General features: G+C 39.1%; 1 protein-coding gene across 1 annotated transcript in view; it reads left to right on the top strand.

Annotated features, from left to right (window-relative positions):
- Positions 1–20,155, top strand: part of ZNF827 (zinc finger protein 827) — an 80,752-nt gene that overhangs the window by 49,334 nt on the left and 11,263 nt on the right. The window contains exon 9 of the mRNA XM_075709438.1: positions 2,196–2,299. Within this exon, the coding sequence (XP_075565553.1) occupies positions 2,196–2,299 (104 nt within the window). The remainder of the gene's footprint in view (positions 1–2,195; positions 2,300–20,155) is intronic.

The raw sequence follows: 20,155 nt of genomic DNA, 5'->3' as shown, positions 1-20,155 counted from the left end.
TCTAGAGAACTGTGTAGCCATAAAACTGGAAAAGTGCAGAAAAAAAACCTCCTAAAGCTTAATCTTCATCAGAAGGGACTTTGCACAGCGATTGAGAACAATGTATGTAGTTTCTTACTATGAAGCAGGAGCTCCTCCCTCCATACTTTGCACTGGGAATTGGAGGACATGTCTGCTGAAGTAAAAATAATAATAGGGCCAACACTGACGAGACTCAGCTGCCATTCTAGAGGAAGGCAGAAAAGAGGTATCCAAGGATGGTTCTGTAATTCATCGGAGGCCGATGGCGGAGAGGGAGATCCTTGGGACACAACACGATGCAGTCTTCAACAGCAACCTGCTCATGATACATGGCCTAGCCCGAAATAGATAAGCTCTGCATCATCCATTTTGCTTAGAACCAGCAGTGAGCAGTGTCCCAGTGACTGAATCTAAGGCACAAGCAGGCAGGCCAACATGGAAACCTGAGTGGATTACAAGATTTTGAAGAGTTACAACAGTAATAAAACTTTTTTTATTGGTGTTTTTCTTTCAAATCATTATTAAACCAGTGAGAGGAATGTTGCAATAAATGGTGCCATATTTTTATACAGCGTCAGTCTGTTTTATATTATGTCACCCCTGAGTGGGAGTGTGAGTCTTGGAAAAAGTTAAGTTTTGCACATGTGGACTGGAGCTGTTTTGCTTTATCCTGATCACTTGTTTTCTTGAGTATTATGCATTGTTCAGCTATCTGCATACACTGAACTGTTCAGGTTTAGGGCAGCTTCATGCCTTACCCTTCAGCACAACCTAATGTTGACTGTGTTTATGATTATGTTAAAACTTTTGTAGAAATACCAAAATATCCCATTAACTGTCACATATGGAACAGCACAAAATAAATAATGGCCAAAAAACTTAATGAGAAGGTAAATAATGTGATTACTAAAAGTGTTATGTGATCAGGTTAACTAATTATCAACAAGTTTCCCAAAGGCAGAAGAGATCTGACTAAGCATACAAGTGACTCAGTGGAGAACACCCTGGTTCACTCTCTGCAGAAAAACTGTATGAGGGAAAACAACGCAAGTGCTGTTGTTTGGGTTGACACCTTGGGTATCTGGACTGGTAGGGTCAACTTGGTTGGTGCTGCTGGCACATACTTTCTGGGTCTGGACTACCCACTGTGCAAGACTTTGTAAGACCGCACACTATGTTCCTTATCCTGAAAAGGTTCTTGGATTTTATTACTGAATGAGAAAAGGCTGCAGAAATGAGCTGGCCTCCTGTCCTGCACCTTTAAAACACCTACTATACACCAGCCTGTTAAGGATTCTCAATGTAAGAGAGATTTAATGTAATTCTCATTTTGCTTAGAAGAAATTTATAGTTTGTATACTGGTGGAATATACTGCCTTAGAAGACAGTTTTCCAAGAAATACTGTCCTTTTCCATTTTGAATTTTTTGATGTACCTCTTACTGATGTCTGTCTGTACTGTAGACAAGGAATTCCTGTTTCTGTTATGATCTTGAATCAAGCAGAAAACAAAATACTTCGACAGAAATGCCAATTTGCTGTTGAAATTGACTTTTTACTGCCTGCTAATTAAAACCAAAGCATGCTATGCTGGTAATTTTTGTACTTACTACTCTTTGGAAAGTAACCATTCAGTTAGCTTATATGAATTGTTTCCTGTTTTAAAAATTAAACTCATGGAGTTTAATTTATGGAACGCAGTGTCAAAAGAGAACTATTCAGCGTCCTAACCTAAAATTTTACAAGTTTTGTTTTAAAAATAATTACTATATACCTTAGATTATTAAATAATAGTATTTTCCACCTTTCCTGATTGCCATCTCCAGATATGACAGTAAAATACAAATTTTTGGACAGTAGAATACAGATTTTTGAAGCATTAATTTTAATGATCCATGTTGTATTGTGGTATAGCAAATCTGAGATGTTGAAATGTAGTTAAAAGCCTTTTGGGAGGACTTCAGTTTTCACTCTGAGATGCAATTTTACCAAAGCATGCCTCCACTCCTTGCCTCAAGGTCTGGGTATCTTTTAGCATGAATTCTGTAAATAAAACAGGGCATTTAACAAGATGGTATTTGTTATAATATTAAGATGTTAGGGTCAAAAATCATATTTACTTCTTCTGTCAACTGCTATTTTGTTTACAAAAAGACGTCTTATTTTTTCCTGTAGCCCTTTCTTTTCTGAAGACACATTTAGACAATCACCATTCACTTCCAACTCAAAAGATCTCCTGCCTAATGAAAGTACTCTTCATGGAAGGACATCTGCACCAGGTCAGATACCTTTTTCTTTCATCACTTCCAGTTAATATATCTTTTTATAATTTTTCTTACTGTAAACTCCACCACCTGACCAATGCTCTTAAAATGTAGTTTGCTTTGTCAAAAGGCAACTATCTCTCCATCACAATAAGTGCTTATTATTAAGAAGAAAAAGAAAAAAGTTAAATATTGGTGAAGCATTTGTATTAATAGTCTTTAATCTACTATTTCCGTGAATTGTACAAGTCTGTAACAGATTAAACTTGGTAGTATTAACAGAGGTGGGGGGGTTTTGTGTGTGCGTCTCCCATATGTAAAGGAACTTCACTGATGTCGGATTACTGTCTGCTACTCTGTTATTGGCCATGTCCATCTCCATCTCTCAGAGTACAGATTAAATGTTTGCAGTACACGTATCAGAGTGGCTGAGCTTGGCAATACAATTTCCCTGCCTCTAACAGTAATTCAGAAACCTTTTTGGAAGGATGTGGAGTTCTTAAAACATACTCAAAGTATCTGTGGGTACATTCCCACTGATCTCCTGAACTAGTGGACAGGCATTTTATGCCCAGATGTAGCTTGGGTTATACTCTGCATTAAAATGGAAAATACAGGCATGTAACAACACTATTCAAGGTGGCACTGAACACATGCAAAAACTTGATATGTTCCTTTACTGTCCTGTTGGAAAATAACTCGTTTGCTAGTTCACTGCTATCTGTTCTTAAATTAATAGCTCTTGGGTTCTAAAGGTCAGTAATTACACAGCCAGCCGTAGGCGGGGTTATTCACCTTTTCTTAGCAATCAATAAAGTTTTGGGCACATTACTGCTAATTTTCAGCTATAGACTGTCATTTAATTTACAACATAACAGACCCTTCATTTTTTTAAATGCTTGAATAGTCGTTTGACAGCTTGTGAAGTGGCAGATGAGGTTAAGAGCTAGATGTTGTGTAAGGGTAAATATGCATAGCAGGAAAAAGAAGAAAATTTGTAGCATGAAGACAAGGGTCTTCAGGCACTCAGCTGCACTTTTGCAAGGAAGTAGTGGATTTTGTAACTCGGGGTGAGGAGAACCAGATCAGGTGTGGTGCTTTTAAGTATGAAAATGTAAACCAGGTTAGCACTTCAGTCCTGGCTTTTGACCTTGGCATAACATGGAATATTCATATACCCAGATGAAAGACAAGAACTCTTAAGAGTCCTTGGGCAGTGCTCAATACCTCAGAGGACATGGCCTCTAGCAGCAATACTCTTACATCATACCAAGATGAATGTATAAGAATTTTAATTCTCTGTAAGACTTCATTTTAAGTGAGGCCACTAAAACTGTGGATGGGTTTCAGTGGGATGTTTAATCTTCTGCTTAAAAGATGTAAAGTATCCAGTTGGTTAGGACATCTTGGAATGTTAGAATAGCTTCTGAGGAGCTGGGGTTTGTATGTTTATGCTGCCCCATATTCTGCCTTATGGAATATAAGTATTACCTTGATAGGTCTGTGTATTATAATATATATTGCTCTGTGATTATAACACTCTGATATGTAATAGCAGCATGTATACTGAAAATGAAAAATGCCAGTTTCTGCTTCATTTTTGCTTTTGGAACAACCCTATCATTCCAAATATGTTGATTTTTCTCAGCTTCATAATAAGTTCTTGGACCTGAAGTGCAACTTCACAGTAGCACCAGGAATGAGATTTAAATTTTTAATCAATTACAAATGTGATATCCATGTAAAAGAAAAGCAGGATACCCACAGGTAGATTTCTTACTAGTTTCAGCCTTGCAAGAAGAAATAGTCTATGTAGTGGTATGGATAGCTCAGAAGAAACTTTATCCCTGCCAAGAGTAGCATAAAGGAACAGTAACAAACATTTGTAAAGGCCAGCAGGTTGTAACAGAAAATGCTGTGGAAATGTGTATGTGGTGTCCCATGGATAAATGGTATGTATGCCTTCACTTGAGATTTTGTTTTGGGTTACTTCATCCCTGAAGCAGGATAGTAAGAAGTAGAAAAGAACAGCTTAAGAAAATGACAGGAAATTCCCAGTCCAGTGTCATCTTCAAGTCATCAACTAAATTCCAAGCAGATTAACTGCTAACGGCGAAGAATGTTCATTAAGCAGTGCCCATATCCAAAAATGTGACTCTGTGCCACGGTCACGACAGCCTAGACAAGGCTGATGAACAAGCGTGGGGTCTGAGCTGCTGCTCTGTGCTGGCTCTCTGCGACCAGGCTTGACTTAGGCAGGCAGAGTGGCATGAGGAAGCCTTTGCTGCCACTTGGTCTGGGTGGCCTTGGTGGAACCCCGTGCACATAGTGCTTCTTTCTAAGAGAGCACCAATATGGGTGGTTGTATCGCCAGACTCCTGCCAACTTTCTGTCTGCAGACTTCTTGGCACCCTAGCTGCAGAGGAATTGGGAAAAGTGACAGGAACATAGGATAGTAAGATATCTCATGTGTCAAATTCAATTCTTTTCTATAATAGGTAACAACATTATGTAATCTCATTCATTATCAAGATCTATCTTAAACGTGTCTCATTATTTGTACGAGGACACTGTTCCAGAAGCTCACCCCTTTGAAAGGCTGGGACCACTCTCCTTTCAGCCTGAATTTATTCACAAGCACGTTCTACTTTTGTTGTTTCACCAATGCTGTCCTTCAGCTTTGATAATTCTCCCTTGTGATGTTCACCATCTGATGTGCCATCTTACATCCCACTAATCCTGTCTTCATTTTGGAAAAGTAAGCCAGCCAATGTCTTTCAGTCTCTTTTAGTATGATAGGGTTTCCATTTCCTGACTGACATCATAGCCTTTTTCTGCCTTTGTTTATGAAAATTAATTTATGCAAATATGAGTAGTCAGAACTATATATACTATTTTACAGGAGGTCTTACCAATGACTTTTTCAGTGGTATATAATCCTCTATGTGTATATTGGAATTGCCTCTCCTGATTAATCACAGTCTTTGTAACTACAACATGCCAATGACTCTCAGTTCATTTGCTGATCAAATAGTAACATGTTTTTCTTTTCCTTTACAATTTCAGCTGATGATTTCAGCATGCCACAGAAATTCTCGTTCCTACTTTCTAGGCATATGACCTTGTAATTTGAATTGTTCCACTTGTTACTCTAGCTCTCAAGATTATTTCTTTAGTACTCTGAAATTTCTGCATATTGATGATATTGCTTTCATTAATGCAATGCTGGGGTTTTTTTGTGTTGGAGGCTATAAAAGAGGATTTTTAAGTACGGTTGGTCCAAAGTTCAGCCCTTGAGACTTCAGCTTAGTGGCCTCCTCAGTGCAAAACACTTCACTTCTCTTTGTAGCCAGTTTATAAGAAAATTGCAAGATCAGGTATTTAAAAGGAAGAGCACTCTTTGTAGGGCATTGAGTATATAAGATCCTCAAGGAAAAGAGTATGAAATAATTAGGAAAGATGTATCAAAAGAGATGTGAGAGCAATGCACTGATCAGGGCATTTACTGGAGAAAAAAAACCCTTAGTAAATAACAGCATAGTGATGGATTTGGCCTGAAATAAAGGTGAACAGGTAGGAGAAGTGATTCTTATGCAGCAGCTTTTAAGTCTGGTACCCAAGGAAATGACAATGAAATCTCCAACAGCTGTCAGAAGGGGACTCAACAGCCCTGCAGAAGTCATGGTAACACCCTGATAATCTGTGGTGAATTCTTAATATTCTGAGAAGGGAAGAAAGTAGTTTCCTGTAGTACATAGTTCAAAAGTATTGGACAGATTTGGGGAACTACTTCCCTTCCTTTTTAAGGTATTTTGTATGTTAATAACCACACAACGTTAGCTGTAGTTACATTACACTTTTCTGTATTACTATTACTGTCCAAATAAGCTCATTCTTACTCAAAAATGGAAATAAAATAAAATAGTATTGATGTCCACATCGAGCACACTTCGCTCAAAAATTACCATAGTATCAAAGTCATATCTAATACAAAGTCATATCCAAAACAATTCAATAATTTCAGCTTTTCCCTATAAGAATAGCAAAATGACCTTTTTTGGCCTAGCAGAAGGTAGGGAGAAGAAATGAAAATTTTATTTCAAACAGCCGCTTTAAAAGGGCATTTTTATCTTCTGTTTCATAAGACTCTTCTTTTGACAGAACAGAGTTTAGTTTTATGTCAGACTATATAGTTCAGTCCAGATCACTAGATAAATTAAAAACTTGATCTTATGCTGGTGTTCCCGACCCTTAGCCAATCTTTAATGTGTTTTAATCGTTTTCCACTATCTCACTGACTCATTCTGTAAATCAAACCTGCCTTCATGAAATCCAGATGAGTGATATTCACTATTCCTTTTCTGGTCAGTTCATTAATATTGGCAAAGACTCCAGCCATGGGTTTTTGGAAGTATTTTTTCTCTATGTATATCTGCGTGTAGTATAATAATATTTCATTATTTTCTCTCCTATTCACCAAGGACCTGGTATTCTCCTTCATTTACATTGACAGTGCCAAATATTGAAACAGTCTCATCTGTAGAGGGTTAAATTTAGGGGGGGGAAAAAATCCATCTCTTTTGTGAAAATTTACTCCTTCTTGCAAAATTGTAATTTTGATTGTGGTAAGTGAATTTCATATGGCTAAAATAGACTTTTGGAACTGGAGGATGTAGGGTTTGGGGAGTTGTAGTCCATGAATAGCCCTGGCTTTTTTAATTTTGTCCATTGGTGCCAGAGCTAAATTTACTGGTGTTGTTTATTTCAATGAAATAAAACCAATACAGCTTCTGTCCTGAAGTACATTCTTGAAAATGTATCAGAGCTTCTTCTGTCACTGTGTCTCCACACTCTTTACTGACCTGTAAGATGACAGATAGGCCATGCTTCCTCTTTAGAAATGTCCAGAAGCCAATATTGAATCAGTAGTGTGATACTTAGTTTAGTAGAAAATTGGAAACATAGTGCAAAAATTTCTTATTTTGGTACTGTTAGTTGTAGTTCTGTTGATGATGTAATTAGTGGCATTATCCCATATTTATGTTTATTGAACTAAGGTAATATGTGCAACAAAGATTCCCGTATGTTTGGAACTACAGGACTATTCAGGAGATGTACACGTTTCTCCTGTTATTGTTCATACTCACACCCTCCTTCTACATCTTTTCTCTAAAGCAGTAATTCCACTGTAACTTTAATATACTTAAAGGGGAAAATCTGCCTGGGCCTCATGTTTGCACATTCTCTAACACAGCAGTACTAACATTTGTGTGGCCACACTGTAAGGCAGATCCGGGGAAGCAGTGAACTAATCTCCTTTTTTTTCTAATAGTTTGTGGGAAAGTTGGGATGTGAGCAGAGTGAAGGCAAGGCCATATCTTTTGGCTATGTGAAATTTCAGCATTTGTGTGAGACTAACGTGGCTGTGACCACATTTAATCTTGTGCTTTCTTCTGTGACTGAGTTGAAAAATACCTCCTGAGGGTTTAGAGTTTTAACTTGAACATGATAAATAATCAAGCTGTTCATGTTGCACAGATACCACATTCTTTAGTCTAAAGTATTTTGCATGTGTCTTCCTTCCTAATCCCTTTTTAAAGACACTTAAAGGTCAGTATACCTCTTGAGGTTGTAATTTCCTGTAGCTTAAAGGATCTAGAAAGTAGGTAGCAAAAGCTCTTTTGGTCCAACCTGCAGATGTGCTCACTCATACATACTGTTTTCCAGCAGTGTTTGTGCTTCCTTCTGGTCTCCTGTGCTCTGCAGCAAACTAAACTTCTGCAACCATCTACAGCAACCAGCTCTGAATTTTGGGTCATCACTAGGTTAGTTAAGAAAGTCAGGACTTTAATAATTGAATATGAGGTTAGAATGAATCTGACTATAGTTTCCATTTCTTCACAAGTTGCCAGTGACAGTTTTCCTTCTTGATCTCTTTTAGCCTGCTGCCAGATTTCCTACTTTTAACTTACCTCACATTGTCCCCGAGACCACTGTAACTGCACTGCAGAAATGAAGGGACACCTTGAGGGTTTGATTTCTGTGTAGGGGACTGTTGGCACTTCTGTCACCCTGGAAAATGTCCTTAGGCCTTAGGGGACTGTGAAATGCACAAGCCCTGAGGATTTCTGCTAAAGTGATCAGCAATGAAATGTTGGCATTTAAATTGCCCTTGTATAGCTTCCCAGCTATGTACCCATGGAGTTAATTAGAACAATTTGACTTTCATTCTTCATACAAAAAGAATGTCTTTTGGGTACACATTGGCTGCTGTACACTCTCTGTCTTTGCACTCTCTAGAAGGTTAGGGACTGTCAGCCATTGTGGTTGCTCTCTGAAGTCTGATAGCAAAAGACAGATAGCTGGCAAGTTGTGGAAAGTGATTCTAGGAAGGCAAGATAGTTGGACTGCTGTAGAAGTGGGCTGCGCTTGGCATAGTTCTCCAAAGCAAGACAGATTTTGCAGAATTCGTTCAACATAATTCAGCGCTAAACTGTGTGACAGTGGTTCTGGCTCTAGCATGTTTTGTATCTATCACATCCTGTCTTCAGATTCCCATGATCGTCTGCCTGGGTGCAGCCGCCTTTCGCTATGCACCCAGCTGCCTTGACAACCACTTTGCACTACAGTCATCAAGCAGAGGGTTCCAAATTTCTGGTTCATTTAATGGGATCATAACCAACGCGGCTGCAACTGATTACAGCATTACATTTCCCTTGCAGCTTTTTCTGGGGCTGCTGCCAGACAGGTTTGCATTTAGTGCATGTGTGTTGCAGATCTGTGATACAGTAGTAGTGACTATGTCCTGAGCAGCCACACAGTCTTCATAACAAAGTCCCTTTCAGAACTGAAAATATTATGCAGAACAGACCATTTCAAATCAGCGAATCGCCTCTTGCTCAAACACGCACGGTGCATTCTTTGGCTAAAATAGGACAAGTGAAATGTGCAGCATGTGCATAGTTGTGAATGTTTTAATTTTTCTCAGCAACCAGTATTTATTGGCCATTCCCACAGCAACTGAGGGGAATGTGATCAGATCCTTCTGAGGAACACCTGAAACTGCTGGTGAATTGGCCAGTCCCTCTCAATACAACACATGCTAAGTAGCAGGACTTTGCATGAATCATTATGAGGATACAGAGTTCACTTCTTTTCCTTGTGAAGTCACTGCACTAATTATTTTGCCAATTATTTACAGGACCTTCAAGATGAAAGGTGTTAATTAAAACAGACAAACAGAAAGATACACATTCAGGTCCATGTCTAATGGCTGTCTTGAAAGGCACTTGACATCTGTCTGAAAATTTGTGATCCTTGTTTTATTATGGGCTGCCTTTATACAGGGTAACTTTTTTTCCCTTTAATACTGTGCAGTCTTCTCATACAGGCAAAAATATTTATTTTTATTTCATTTCCCTTTTATGTTTGTTCCTCCTAAAGCAGGATCAACCTCATGGTAAAGGACAGAAGAACAAAGTAATTTCACTCAGAACAAATACCTTCTGGTTTTCTTCAGAATAAACCCAAACTAGACCCCATTCATTAAACCCAGCAAACCAAAAGCTGTTAAGAAATATCACCAACATCAAATCCAAAGCAAAATGGCCAAAGGTAACTGTTTCATCCCACTTGGAAAAATAAAACTTAGCAATTGGGTTTTTTACCCTTTCAAATAGGGCAGGTTTTGGCATCTCTTATCATTTTTTGGATATGTTTTCTGAATCTCTAATAGTTATTCAAAAGCAAGTGATTTTTTAAAAAGTAAGATAATTGTCACTATCAATATTTTTAAATAAATATGTAACACAAGTGGAGGTCAAATTTGAGAAGGGCTTCCTGAGCAGCTATGCTCATCCGAAGTACAGAATGAGAAATGTAGGATTTTGCCTACCTTGTCTTCTGCTGACAAGTGAATTTTCAGGACAACACAAGACTGTCCAGCAAGTTCTTGGGACCTGTGTTTTGATGCAGGTGACAGAAGGCAACTTGGTGAAGAATGACCATGAAGTGATAGAATGCGTTTTTTGGGAAAGGAAGAAAGGAAAACAGCAAAACAACAGCAGTTGGCTTCAGGAAGGACAACTGTAACTAACTTGTAGATGTGTATGGAAAGAAACCTAAAAATAATTGTTGCCAGGTCCTTAAAGAAACTTGATCTCTTGAGTTGAGTGAGGCTTTTTGTGCTGCCTTGCACAACATGCTCCTAGTAAGCAGCGAAACCAAGAATAGGTACAACTATAATTAAGTGGTTAAGTGTAGCTGTGAAGCCCCAGGGACCATGTGCAGTTCTGCAAGGGTCTGTGCTTGCTCTGGTATTGATCAGTCCTTTTATTAATGTTGTGGGTGATGGAAGAGAAAGCATGTTTATTAAATGTCCTAGTGACCCCGTGTGTGGAGGTGCCATAAGCACTTCAGAGGACAGAATTAGAGTTCAGTCTTATCTTAAGGAACTGAAGAAAACAGTCTGGAAAATAGTAGCCAAATCAGTGAGGACAAAATTCTGTGCCTGGGGGGAATGACGGAGTGCCACAAAGAAAGGGGAGGGATGAATGCCCAGGCAGTGCAGCTTAAGGGAGGGATGTGGATTAGTCTTGGTCAGACACTGTATGTAGAGCTGACATTGTACACATTGCAGAAAGGGCAAACATCCGGCTGAGATGTTGGGAATGTTGTCTGTAAGGCACATGTGGTAATTCTGCTCTACAGCTGGAGCCCTGAATTCAATTTTGAGCTTTGTAATCCAAGAACAATGTGGACGACAGCGGTGGTCAGAGGTTTAGAAAACATGAGCTGTGCATAAAGGTTGAAGAATTTGTGTTTATTTTGTCTGGAGAAGAAAAGAGGGGAGACATGATAATGGTATTCAAATATGTAAAATGACAGCTTTGAAAGGAAAAAGAATAAACCTTGCCTATGTTCATGTGAGCAGAATAAGGAGTAACAGGCTTAAATGACAGCAGAGGAGATTTAATTAAACACCAAGTAAACTTTCTAGCAGTGGGCTGGTTTTGCACTGGCACAACTGTCACAGGAGGCTGTGGAACATCTGTCACGGGAGGGTTTTTAAAAAAATAAGTTAGACAAGCACCTGTTGGGACTGATGGGTACGTTTGGTGTGTGGCCGCTGTGCCTCTGGGCGAGGGAGAGACAAGATGGCCTCCTGAGGTCCCTTCCAGCTCTAATTCTGTGATATAAATTCAGTAGCAAAGCTATAATGGCGATTAAATAACCTCTTGAAAGAGACTTGATAGATGAGGCTTTTGGTTTATAAATACTCAGCATGCTATGTTTTAGCTTCTGCATCTTACTCAAACCCATCTATAGTTTCATATCCTCTTTTGTCTTTCTTAATATCGGAATCTTTTGTAAAAGTGAACATCAGCATTGAGTCAGACTGTTTCCTGAATATGAAACTTTTCCAAATACAAGCTCAACATGAAATAGGAAGACAGGTTTTAAAACTACTTTTCTCACTCTGCAAAAGGAATTGGAACACATCATTCCTGACATTTCTTTTTAGAGTTACCTTGGGACTCTCCAGTCCTCACCTATCTTATCTCATAACAAGGTTGTCTTCTATAATATTTGTCTGCCTAAGAGTAAATTAAATGCAAAATTCATCAGGCTAGTGGGACAGCTATATATATCTATTAAAAAAAGACTATTGTTTAAAAATAATCTGAGCAAAGCTGAGGAGAAGGTTTTTTTTCTTCTACAGCATGATTTCAATCAGGGTACAAATTTGCCCTACTGGTTGCTGGGTGGTTTAGTTGAGTTTGGGGCAGTCGTGGTGCTGACTAGTGCCCTGCAAATGCAACCCGAGCAGAAGGCAGATGGGAGAGTTGGTGCAGAAGGAAGGAGAGGATGGTTTGCAGGTAGCTGCATGTACTTGTGATAGAGAGCAAGAGGAGAGGTAAATCTCTTGAAAGAGTGAGTTAAGGGCTTCAAGAAAATGGCAGATTCACTGCTTATCACTTGGGGAATCTGCAATAAAAGCAGTACAGCAGCAACCATGTACTGTGAAGGGCGGTGCCTTTCCCTGGAAGCTTGCTGAAACATGGAAAGGGGGATCTAGCCAAATGTTCAGACTTTCTTTCATCTAGTTTTGACTCTTCTGTGTTAATTCAGTCAGCTCAGGAAGGAGGGACTCAGTTGCATTTGGGACTTTGTTTTGCATTCCCCTAACTGAGGTTTCTGGTCACCAGCTTCCATTTTCTCTAGTGCAGCAGCTTTTGCTTCACTAAAAAGGACACAGAAAGCTGAAAAGAAAAACGTAGCCTAAAGGCCAATTTGTCGTTATTTGTATCTGAAATCTGGATGGGGAGTACTAGTGTTAGCCTCTGCAAAGTGCCCTAAATGTGTTTTTACCTTCTCTCGATGAGAGAAAAGCCCCTATTTCAGGTGGACTTGCAAGTAGAAATTGTCACAGTGACAAAAACAAAAACAAAAAAAAAAAAAAGGAAAATTTGCACATACACCAGAATGGTCCTGAATGTGCACAAATGTCTCTGAGTGATTTTTAAAAGGGTTTCTTAGGAAGTGTGTCTTAAGCAGAATTGTAGGAAAGAAATTAAAACGGTAGAAACCTATTGGCATTATGGAAATTAATTAATTGTGGTTTAAAAATAACAATAGGAGCAAATTCTACTTTCGTAAGTTCATATGAACTCAGTGTTGTAGCACCCAAGATAAATGTTACAAGCCATGTAAATGGTTGAGCTAAATGTGAGGGCCACCTGCTTGGGAGTGAATTAGAGTTTATGTAAATTCATTATGGCACATCTTACGGTTATCATGAAGATATTTTCAGGAGGATATTCTGGCATCATATGGAAATAAAATATATTGTGCAAAGGTAACAGAACACGTTATCAGTTTTTTTTCTCTGACGAGAGGTGCAGAATTTAACTTTTATTTACAATAGCTATTATTTCTAAACATGCGAAAAAGTAAAGTTACAATGATGGAGCTCGTTGCTACTGAAAGGACTAATTGTTCTCTTGGCCAACAATGATCAGGTAAGCTTTTAAAAACACTTTTTGGGGAGTGGATTTGTTGGTGCTTCCTGTCCCTTTCTTGCAATGTCTCAACTCCCTCAGTGAAAAAAAGAAACCAGTTTCCATCTGGGCCATATTGCATTACTTCACCTATAGTCATGAAACCAAACTGACCTTCTTCACTGTGATAACTGTGAATGATTGAGGAACTCCCGGAGCCTGTGCAGTGAGCTACAGGGACTCCTCCATGACTGCTTCTTTTTGGCCAGTAAATTCACAGCTCAGGGCCTTTCTTTGCATATGTCAGGAACTTTACATTGTTCTATTCTTTCTTATTGCGTAAGGAATTAAGTCACCACCAAGACAATCCTGTTTATTCTTTATGCTAAAGCAGTACAGTGGATACTACAAGTTTGGAGGAATCAAGGGTGTTGTCCAGTGTTATCCTCAACTTGATGTCATGTGTACCTGTTGTAAAAATAATTTTCAAGAAATGACTGCAACGTTATTGCAGATTTAGGGTTTCTTAAAAATCTGCAACTCCAGCCACCTTGCACAGAACTCACATAGACTGATTTAAGTTTTGAACTGGGGATTTTCTCTCTTCTTGGTTGTTTCTTACATTTTGGGTTTAATACAGACAATAAAAGCGTATCTCAAAGCTGTACAATGCAGATGAAGGTTATCATAAGCCTCACTGTTTACTTAGAAGTCTTCTGTTGTATAAGTGAAGCTAAAATAGGAGTTAGTTTTGATGAAAAGGTAGAAGGTGGGGAGTGGCCTTGTGTTTTGAAGTCAGTGTGTCCCTACCCTGTCTTTCCCCTGACGCAGGTTTTGTTTTTCTCACCCTGCTTCTGACTATCCATTTTTCAGCAACTGGCTCAGTCTTAGCAGAGAAGTGGGCCTCACTGTTTTCCCATGTTCCTCTATGGAGGCATCTTTAAAGTTCATCTTTTATTTGTTTTTATTCTTTTCACAAACCCCAACATCTTTATCACTTCTCAGTGACCTTTTCAAGTGTTGCTGCCTATCATTGCACATTTGGAGTACTTCCGTGCACAATATTAATGTTTCTTTTTTGTGGGTCATGCAAGCTCTTTATTGAAATATTTCCAACTTCCATGGTTGATGTTTTTAGAAAGAGCAACTTAAGCACCATGCTACTGATACATAAAATCACTTGGGTTCTATTTTTTTCCATATCAAGGATTTTAAATTATCATAATGTTACTGCTTTTTACCATACTCTGTAGTAATGTTAGATATTTGCAGAAGCATTTGAGAAAAAAATAGAAGCATTAGTTGGTAAAGTTTTTTTATTTAGCAAGGAGACTTTATCTGCTTCCTCTGTGCAGTTGTTCTGTCATTCAGACTGCCTGATTACCTGCAGTTTTTCAGGACTTATGAAACAAAAAGTACATGTCCCCCTCACAAGTGGAAGTAGGGTTCTTTTATTTGAGCAATGACTTCGTGTTAATTTTTATTTTTTATTATTAGAATATTGTTAAATCCCTCTGAATAACTTCTCATACCTGATGCATGTTGTGACTGAGAGCATGGCTACATAGACCCTTCCTTTGTTCATGCTTCGAACGTGCTAGCTTGCACACATTTTACTTATTTTTATTTTTGTGGGGAATATAGAAAACTTTTATGCCAAAAACGCAGTTGCTTATCTCTGGCTAATAGTGGATGAAGCCACTCACAGTAAAAGATACATCCTAAAGTTAGACCAGACAGGTTGCTGGGATGCTGGTGGTAACAAATGAAGACTGCGGGACCACTCAGGATCACAGATACCTTAGGTAAGTCGCAAGACATATCTTACTCGGGAACTACAGTATCTGGAAGGACTCCACCGTTTATTTTAACTGACTACTAGAAATAAGAATTCTGGTGCTACAAATAAAAATTCTGTGAAAGTAAGTTGGGGAGTAAGATATATAGTATTTGCAGCGCTGCAATTTCATATAGTCAATATATTTTTGAGCTTGTGAGCCTTTCACAGGCTTTCCGCAAACAAGCTTGCAGCAGAGCCTTAATTATGTATTTCACAAAAGGAGTTCTTGATTTTTAAATACAGTGTGCTTACCAGAGGTGATAGATAAACATGTAAGTGGAAGGCTCCAAAGCAATAAAATGTATCTTTGATGATGGGGACACTGCAGAAAGTAGGAAGACATTATAATAACATAGATGAATGCAGACAGAAGAACGAAATAAAATTTCTTTGACCAAATAAATGTTTTTAAAGCAGTGTTTGCATGATTGCCTGGCCCGAATACCTTGTTTCTGAATAAATAATTTCTTGAACTTTTTTTGTCTTTTAGGCGTAACAAAATAGAATTAACCTTACGAATGGCACAACCTTTTGTGACATTCATATAGAGTTGCATACAGTATATTTATCTGTTGGGTAAAAGTGGAGCACTTGAAAGATTGCAAAGGACAGGCTAGCAGCAATCCATTTCAGGCTGGCAGTAACCAAAAGTTGTCTGATGACTGTTTAAGTCTCAGAGCAAAGTGAGGTGCCTTGCTGTGGGATGTCTGCACTACTGGTAGTGTTCATCCTCTTGCCATGAGCTCATAGAAACCTGGTTACTTTGTCTAGCACTGTTTCTCAGTCAGTTTATTCATTTTCTGGTTTGGTGGAATTTTTTAGATGCATTCTCCTATGGGAGCTTCCTTCTGCATCTCGTATTCTTTGCATCAAGTTTTATCCCCTGGAGTATGAGGAGGGAGGTACTGCACACTTCCTTTCCTCTTTTTCTGTATCAGCTATCATGTACCTTCGCCCAGTTCACCTCCTGTTCTGAGTTTGGCCATCTGTCCCTCTTAGCTCTCCGCCTCACCCTGGATGGCTATTCTGTCACCAGATCCTCTAGACATCGAACTTGTTTTCTTCATCGCATTAGGCTTGCAAGCAGGATTGATTGAAAATAGTCTAACCAGCACTCTCTATTTTCTCCCTTCACAGGATTTGTGTTCATTTCATTTTCAAAATTACTTACCCAATTTCTTCTTGACCATCTGTGTGGTGTCAAACTGTCTGAATAACCCAAAGTATAAATATGACATACACTTCCAGAAGGATGGAGAGATAAGAAATTTTGACCTTCCTTGTTAAGACTCATCAGCACCTCTCACTTTTGCCTCTTTAAGGAATACTTATTGCAAAGGACAATCTATTTAATTTGTATCTGTAGGATTCCATGTGACCATAAGGATCTGCCCTTGTGGATTTTGTTGCTTCCGAGGTCTGTGGAGGTGTGAAGATGAAACAGAGAAGCAGCTGTTTAAGTGAGTTATAGGATGTGAGAGCAGACAGTAAACCAGCAAATTTATCTTCTTTGACTGACACTTCAGCATACTTCTTGTTTGTTTGTTTTCTTAGCTTTGTCTTTTTCAGTTAAATAGTGGTTTCAGCTATTAGTATAAAGATATAAAGGTAGGCAGGGCATTGAACAACAGATTAAAACATAACATAGTATAAAACACTGTGAAGCAGTAATTGAAAAATACATAAGTTAGGAAAAGAAAATAAGTAATCAAAGTACCACATACCAGAGTCCAAAGCCAGTCCCTGGGGAACTTTTTGTGCGTGACAGCTACTACCAGTCACAAGGCTGATTTGGTGACTCTAGACAGTTACATATTCAGGTCACGCTTTGTTCTCTTCATCAGTTACAGCTTCAACCAGATATGGCATCCTCTCCCAGCATTTCTTGACAGAAGTCAGGCTAAAGGCTTTTCAGAAGGGGTGGTTAATGCACTCTCTATATTGATATTACCAGTTTGAGGATAAGAGAAAAAAATTAGTCACTAAATGTGAAAACTGAAAATACATAAATGTTCAGAATTATGCCCAACAGCTTAGGAAAGGGGTAAATATTAAACTATCTCAAGCTGCTGGGCTTTGTTTGCCAGAAATTAATCTTCTCGGAGGGGCAAGAAGGGGGACAGAACAATATTACTGCAGTTGATGTCCACCTTATCCTCACCTTGGGAAAAATACAGATGGTGACAGTCCTGGCAGTTTCTGACCCCATCTTGGATGATCAGCTTTACACAGCTATGAAGTTATGAAGTTGACTTGGGGTTAGTAGGGAAATGATACCGGGTGACGCAGAGGGGCAGAAAAGGTGTCCATAAAGATGTATTTCACTAAATTTCATTGAGAATTAAGTTTTACCGTTGCATATAACTTCTAGCTCTCAAGACTTCTATGCAAAACTATTTCAAAATAATTTTATTACTAGCCTGTAAAATAGTCTTAATCTTTCTCTTACTTTCTAATGATGTACTGGAGAACTTGAAGGCCTTCCATTTTACTAAGCATATTTTGTTTTAAACTCCAAAACCCATACAGAAATGCAGTCTGTTACTTAATAATTTCAATATTATTTTGTTATATATGCTTTTCTAACACAGAATTTTTGGAATTTGCTGTGGAGTATTCATTTACTTATATCAAGTCCTCCCCCCCCCCCCCCCCCTCCATTTTAGTATAGGGATGTCATGGTGAAAGATGGATTTCTGTGAGACATCTCTCACAGTGGTGATTTATTATTTAACATTAGTTGGTTGCAGTCCATCTTCTTCCTGGCCACTGTGTAAGTATTCTTAAAGGATGGTGATGCTGACTGTCTTGGTGGAGTGCTTTGAGATACACAGAGAACGCTGTGCACAAGCCAGTATTACGGTCTCAGAGTCACTGGGCTTGTACTCACTTCACAGAAAACACCATTCCCCAGCATTAATGAGAGACAGAGCCCAAGGATTGAATGTGGATGTTGACTCACCTAATTCTTCAGGTCACTGGTGAGGTTGCTGGGTATGTTCTGGGAAGATTTCTGGACCACTGTATGGACACAGAGCTCCAGTTTCCAGGCTGCAGGCAGAGCTGCCCAAAGGATAAGATGGGTGGAAGTAGGTGGTTTCCCCTGGAACTGAGAAATCTTCCATGAAGTGCTGAGGCTCCTGTTGCATCAGAGACCAACTCTGGTTTGCCATGAACAAGCTAAGAAGCTTGCTGAATAGAAAAAGCACTTTGCTACAGAGAGAAGATTCAGTCGAAAGAGAAGAAAGAAGCACTGTAGTTAGGACTCCAGGAATAAATCTTTAAAGTAAATAGAAGTCTATACACCTCCAGTATCCTCTTTTGCATCAATGAAAAATATGCAGCTGCTTTGCAAGGGACTAGCTTTCACCAGCTCAAGATAATCAGAAAGCTGATATTTTACCAGCTTCCCATAAGCTTCCCAGAACTGATAGCTATAAATCCACCATAGGGAAGAGGATATTATATTTCTTCTTCTTAAGAGGTAAAAGAGGGCTGATTACTAATGCTGAAGTGAGTTGTTAAGAGACTTATTTACTTAATTGAGCCTGCTTGTTTGGTATGTGTCCCAATTAATTCATTTTTGTTGTGACCATATTGAAGCAACCTACACCCTTGTGACCTTCTCTTATAATTATTACCATATTCCTCTTTTGAAGCACTGTTTTGATTATGTACTCAAGAAACTCTGCTAAAATATCTGTAGCATTAGTACACAGTCAGATTTTTCCATTGTTTTGAACTCAAGGATAGTGACAAAAAGAATCGTTCTTTATTGAAGTTCTTGGAGGTTATGGGTCCCTTACAGCCCTTAGGGAATGGGGGGGGGGGGTGTCTTCCTTTTTAATTTCACAAAATGACTATTTTGAATAGGCAGAACTTGTTCTCTAGAAATTCTTTTAAGAAAAATGTGTTGTTGGGTAGTAGCGCTCAGAGGTGCCTCAAAATTCCTCTCGTGTGCTGAATACTGTACATATTACAGGGTCACAGGAGAAAGTCACAGCAGCTGAAAAGGGGCTAGTACGTATGGCCATCACTGAACTTGCTGAGATTGCTGTGTGGAAGCTCTGCCCCAAGTGAGGCATTGTTTTTATTATTGCTTAAATTAACTACAGTATTTGACAGCTCTTTGCCTAAACCACAGTGGAGCTGTCTGGGCACCTATCTGTGAAGGAGAGACTCTTTCAGACATGGCAGTCAAATTTGCAATGGTAGGTGACTCTGTCAGTGAGGGGTTGCCACTGACAATAAACAAGGCGGGTGTTTATTCCTCAGTGCTTCATCGGATGAAGATTTTGCTGGTTTGCGCCAACCTCCACAACAGTAACTTGCACTCAGTAGGATGTTTTTGTACTCCTGCCCTCAGCTCCTCTCCTCCTGTTTACCTGAAAATCCCAGCCAAAAGGTTTTCCTCCATCACGCTATGCACACATGCACTGGTGGAGCTAGTTCTGGGCAGCAATCCCGCAGGCGGTGTCAGTTTAGAGAAAGGTGCTCTGCATGTTGCATCTTTCATTCCAGTGGAAATAGAAGGTCTTTTACCAGAAGTAAGTCTTAAACCAAGCCCCCTCGCCACTGGCTGTTGTATTTGGAAAGCTGCTGAGTACCCTTGCAGTTTTGTGCACCTCTTACAACAGCAGTCCCTTCTCCTCAGGCAACAGGACCCTTGTGGAGAGTATTTCTTTGCACAAGAGTTGCTGATACTGTTTCCCTTATTGAGCTGAGTAGTGTCACTGCTATCCCCAGTCTCTATCAGCTCTCTGCTCCCTTCTGTCCAGATCAAAACTGGCCGTGCTTTTAACTTCTTGAAGCACTGTGTACCTTTTTTCCTCTTCCTCATTCCCAGTCCTTTTCTCTCTACTTCCTTACAGAGTGCCTTCATGTCTGTGTTTTATGCTGTGTGGAGTTTCTTTTTTGTGTGGCAGACTCTCTGTTCCTGAAACAATTAAAAACACGTCCTTAAAGATAATGGCTCGCTCTAGGTCTCAGTTTTTCAATGGATAGCCGTCTAAGCTGCTGGGGTTTTGATGC

This window comes from Pelecanus crispus, chromosome 4, assembly GCF_030463565.1.
Source record: "Pelecanus crispus isolate bPelCri1 chromosome 4, bPelCri1.pri, whole genome shotgun sequence".
Classification (NCBI taxonomy): domain Eukaryota; kingdom Metazoa; phylum Chordata; class Aves; order Pelecaniformes; family Pelecanidae; genus Pelecanus; species Pelecanus crispus.
The sequence above is the reverse complement of the archived record's forward strand: the minus strand, read 5'-3'. Positions and strand labels throughout refer to the sequence as shown.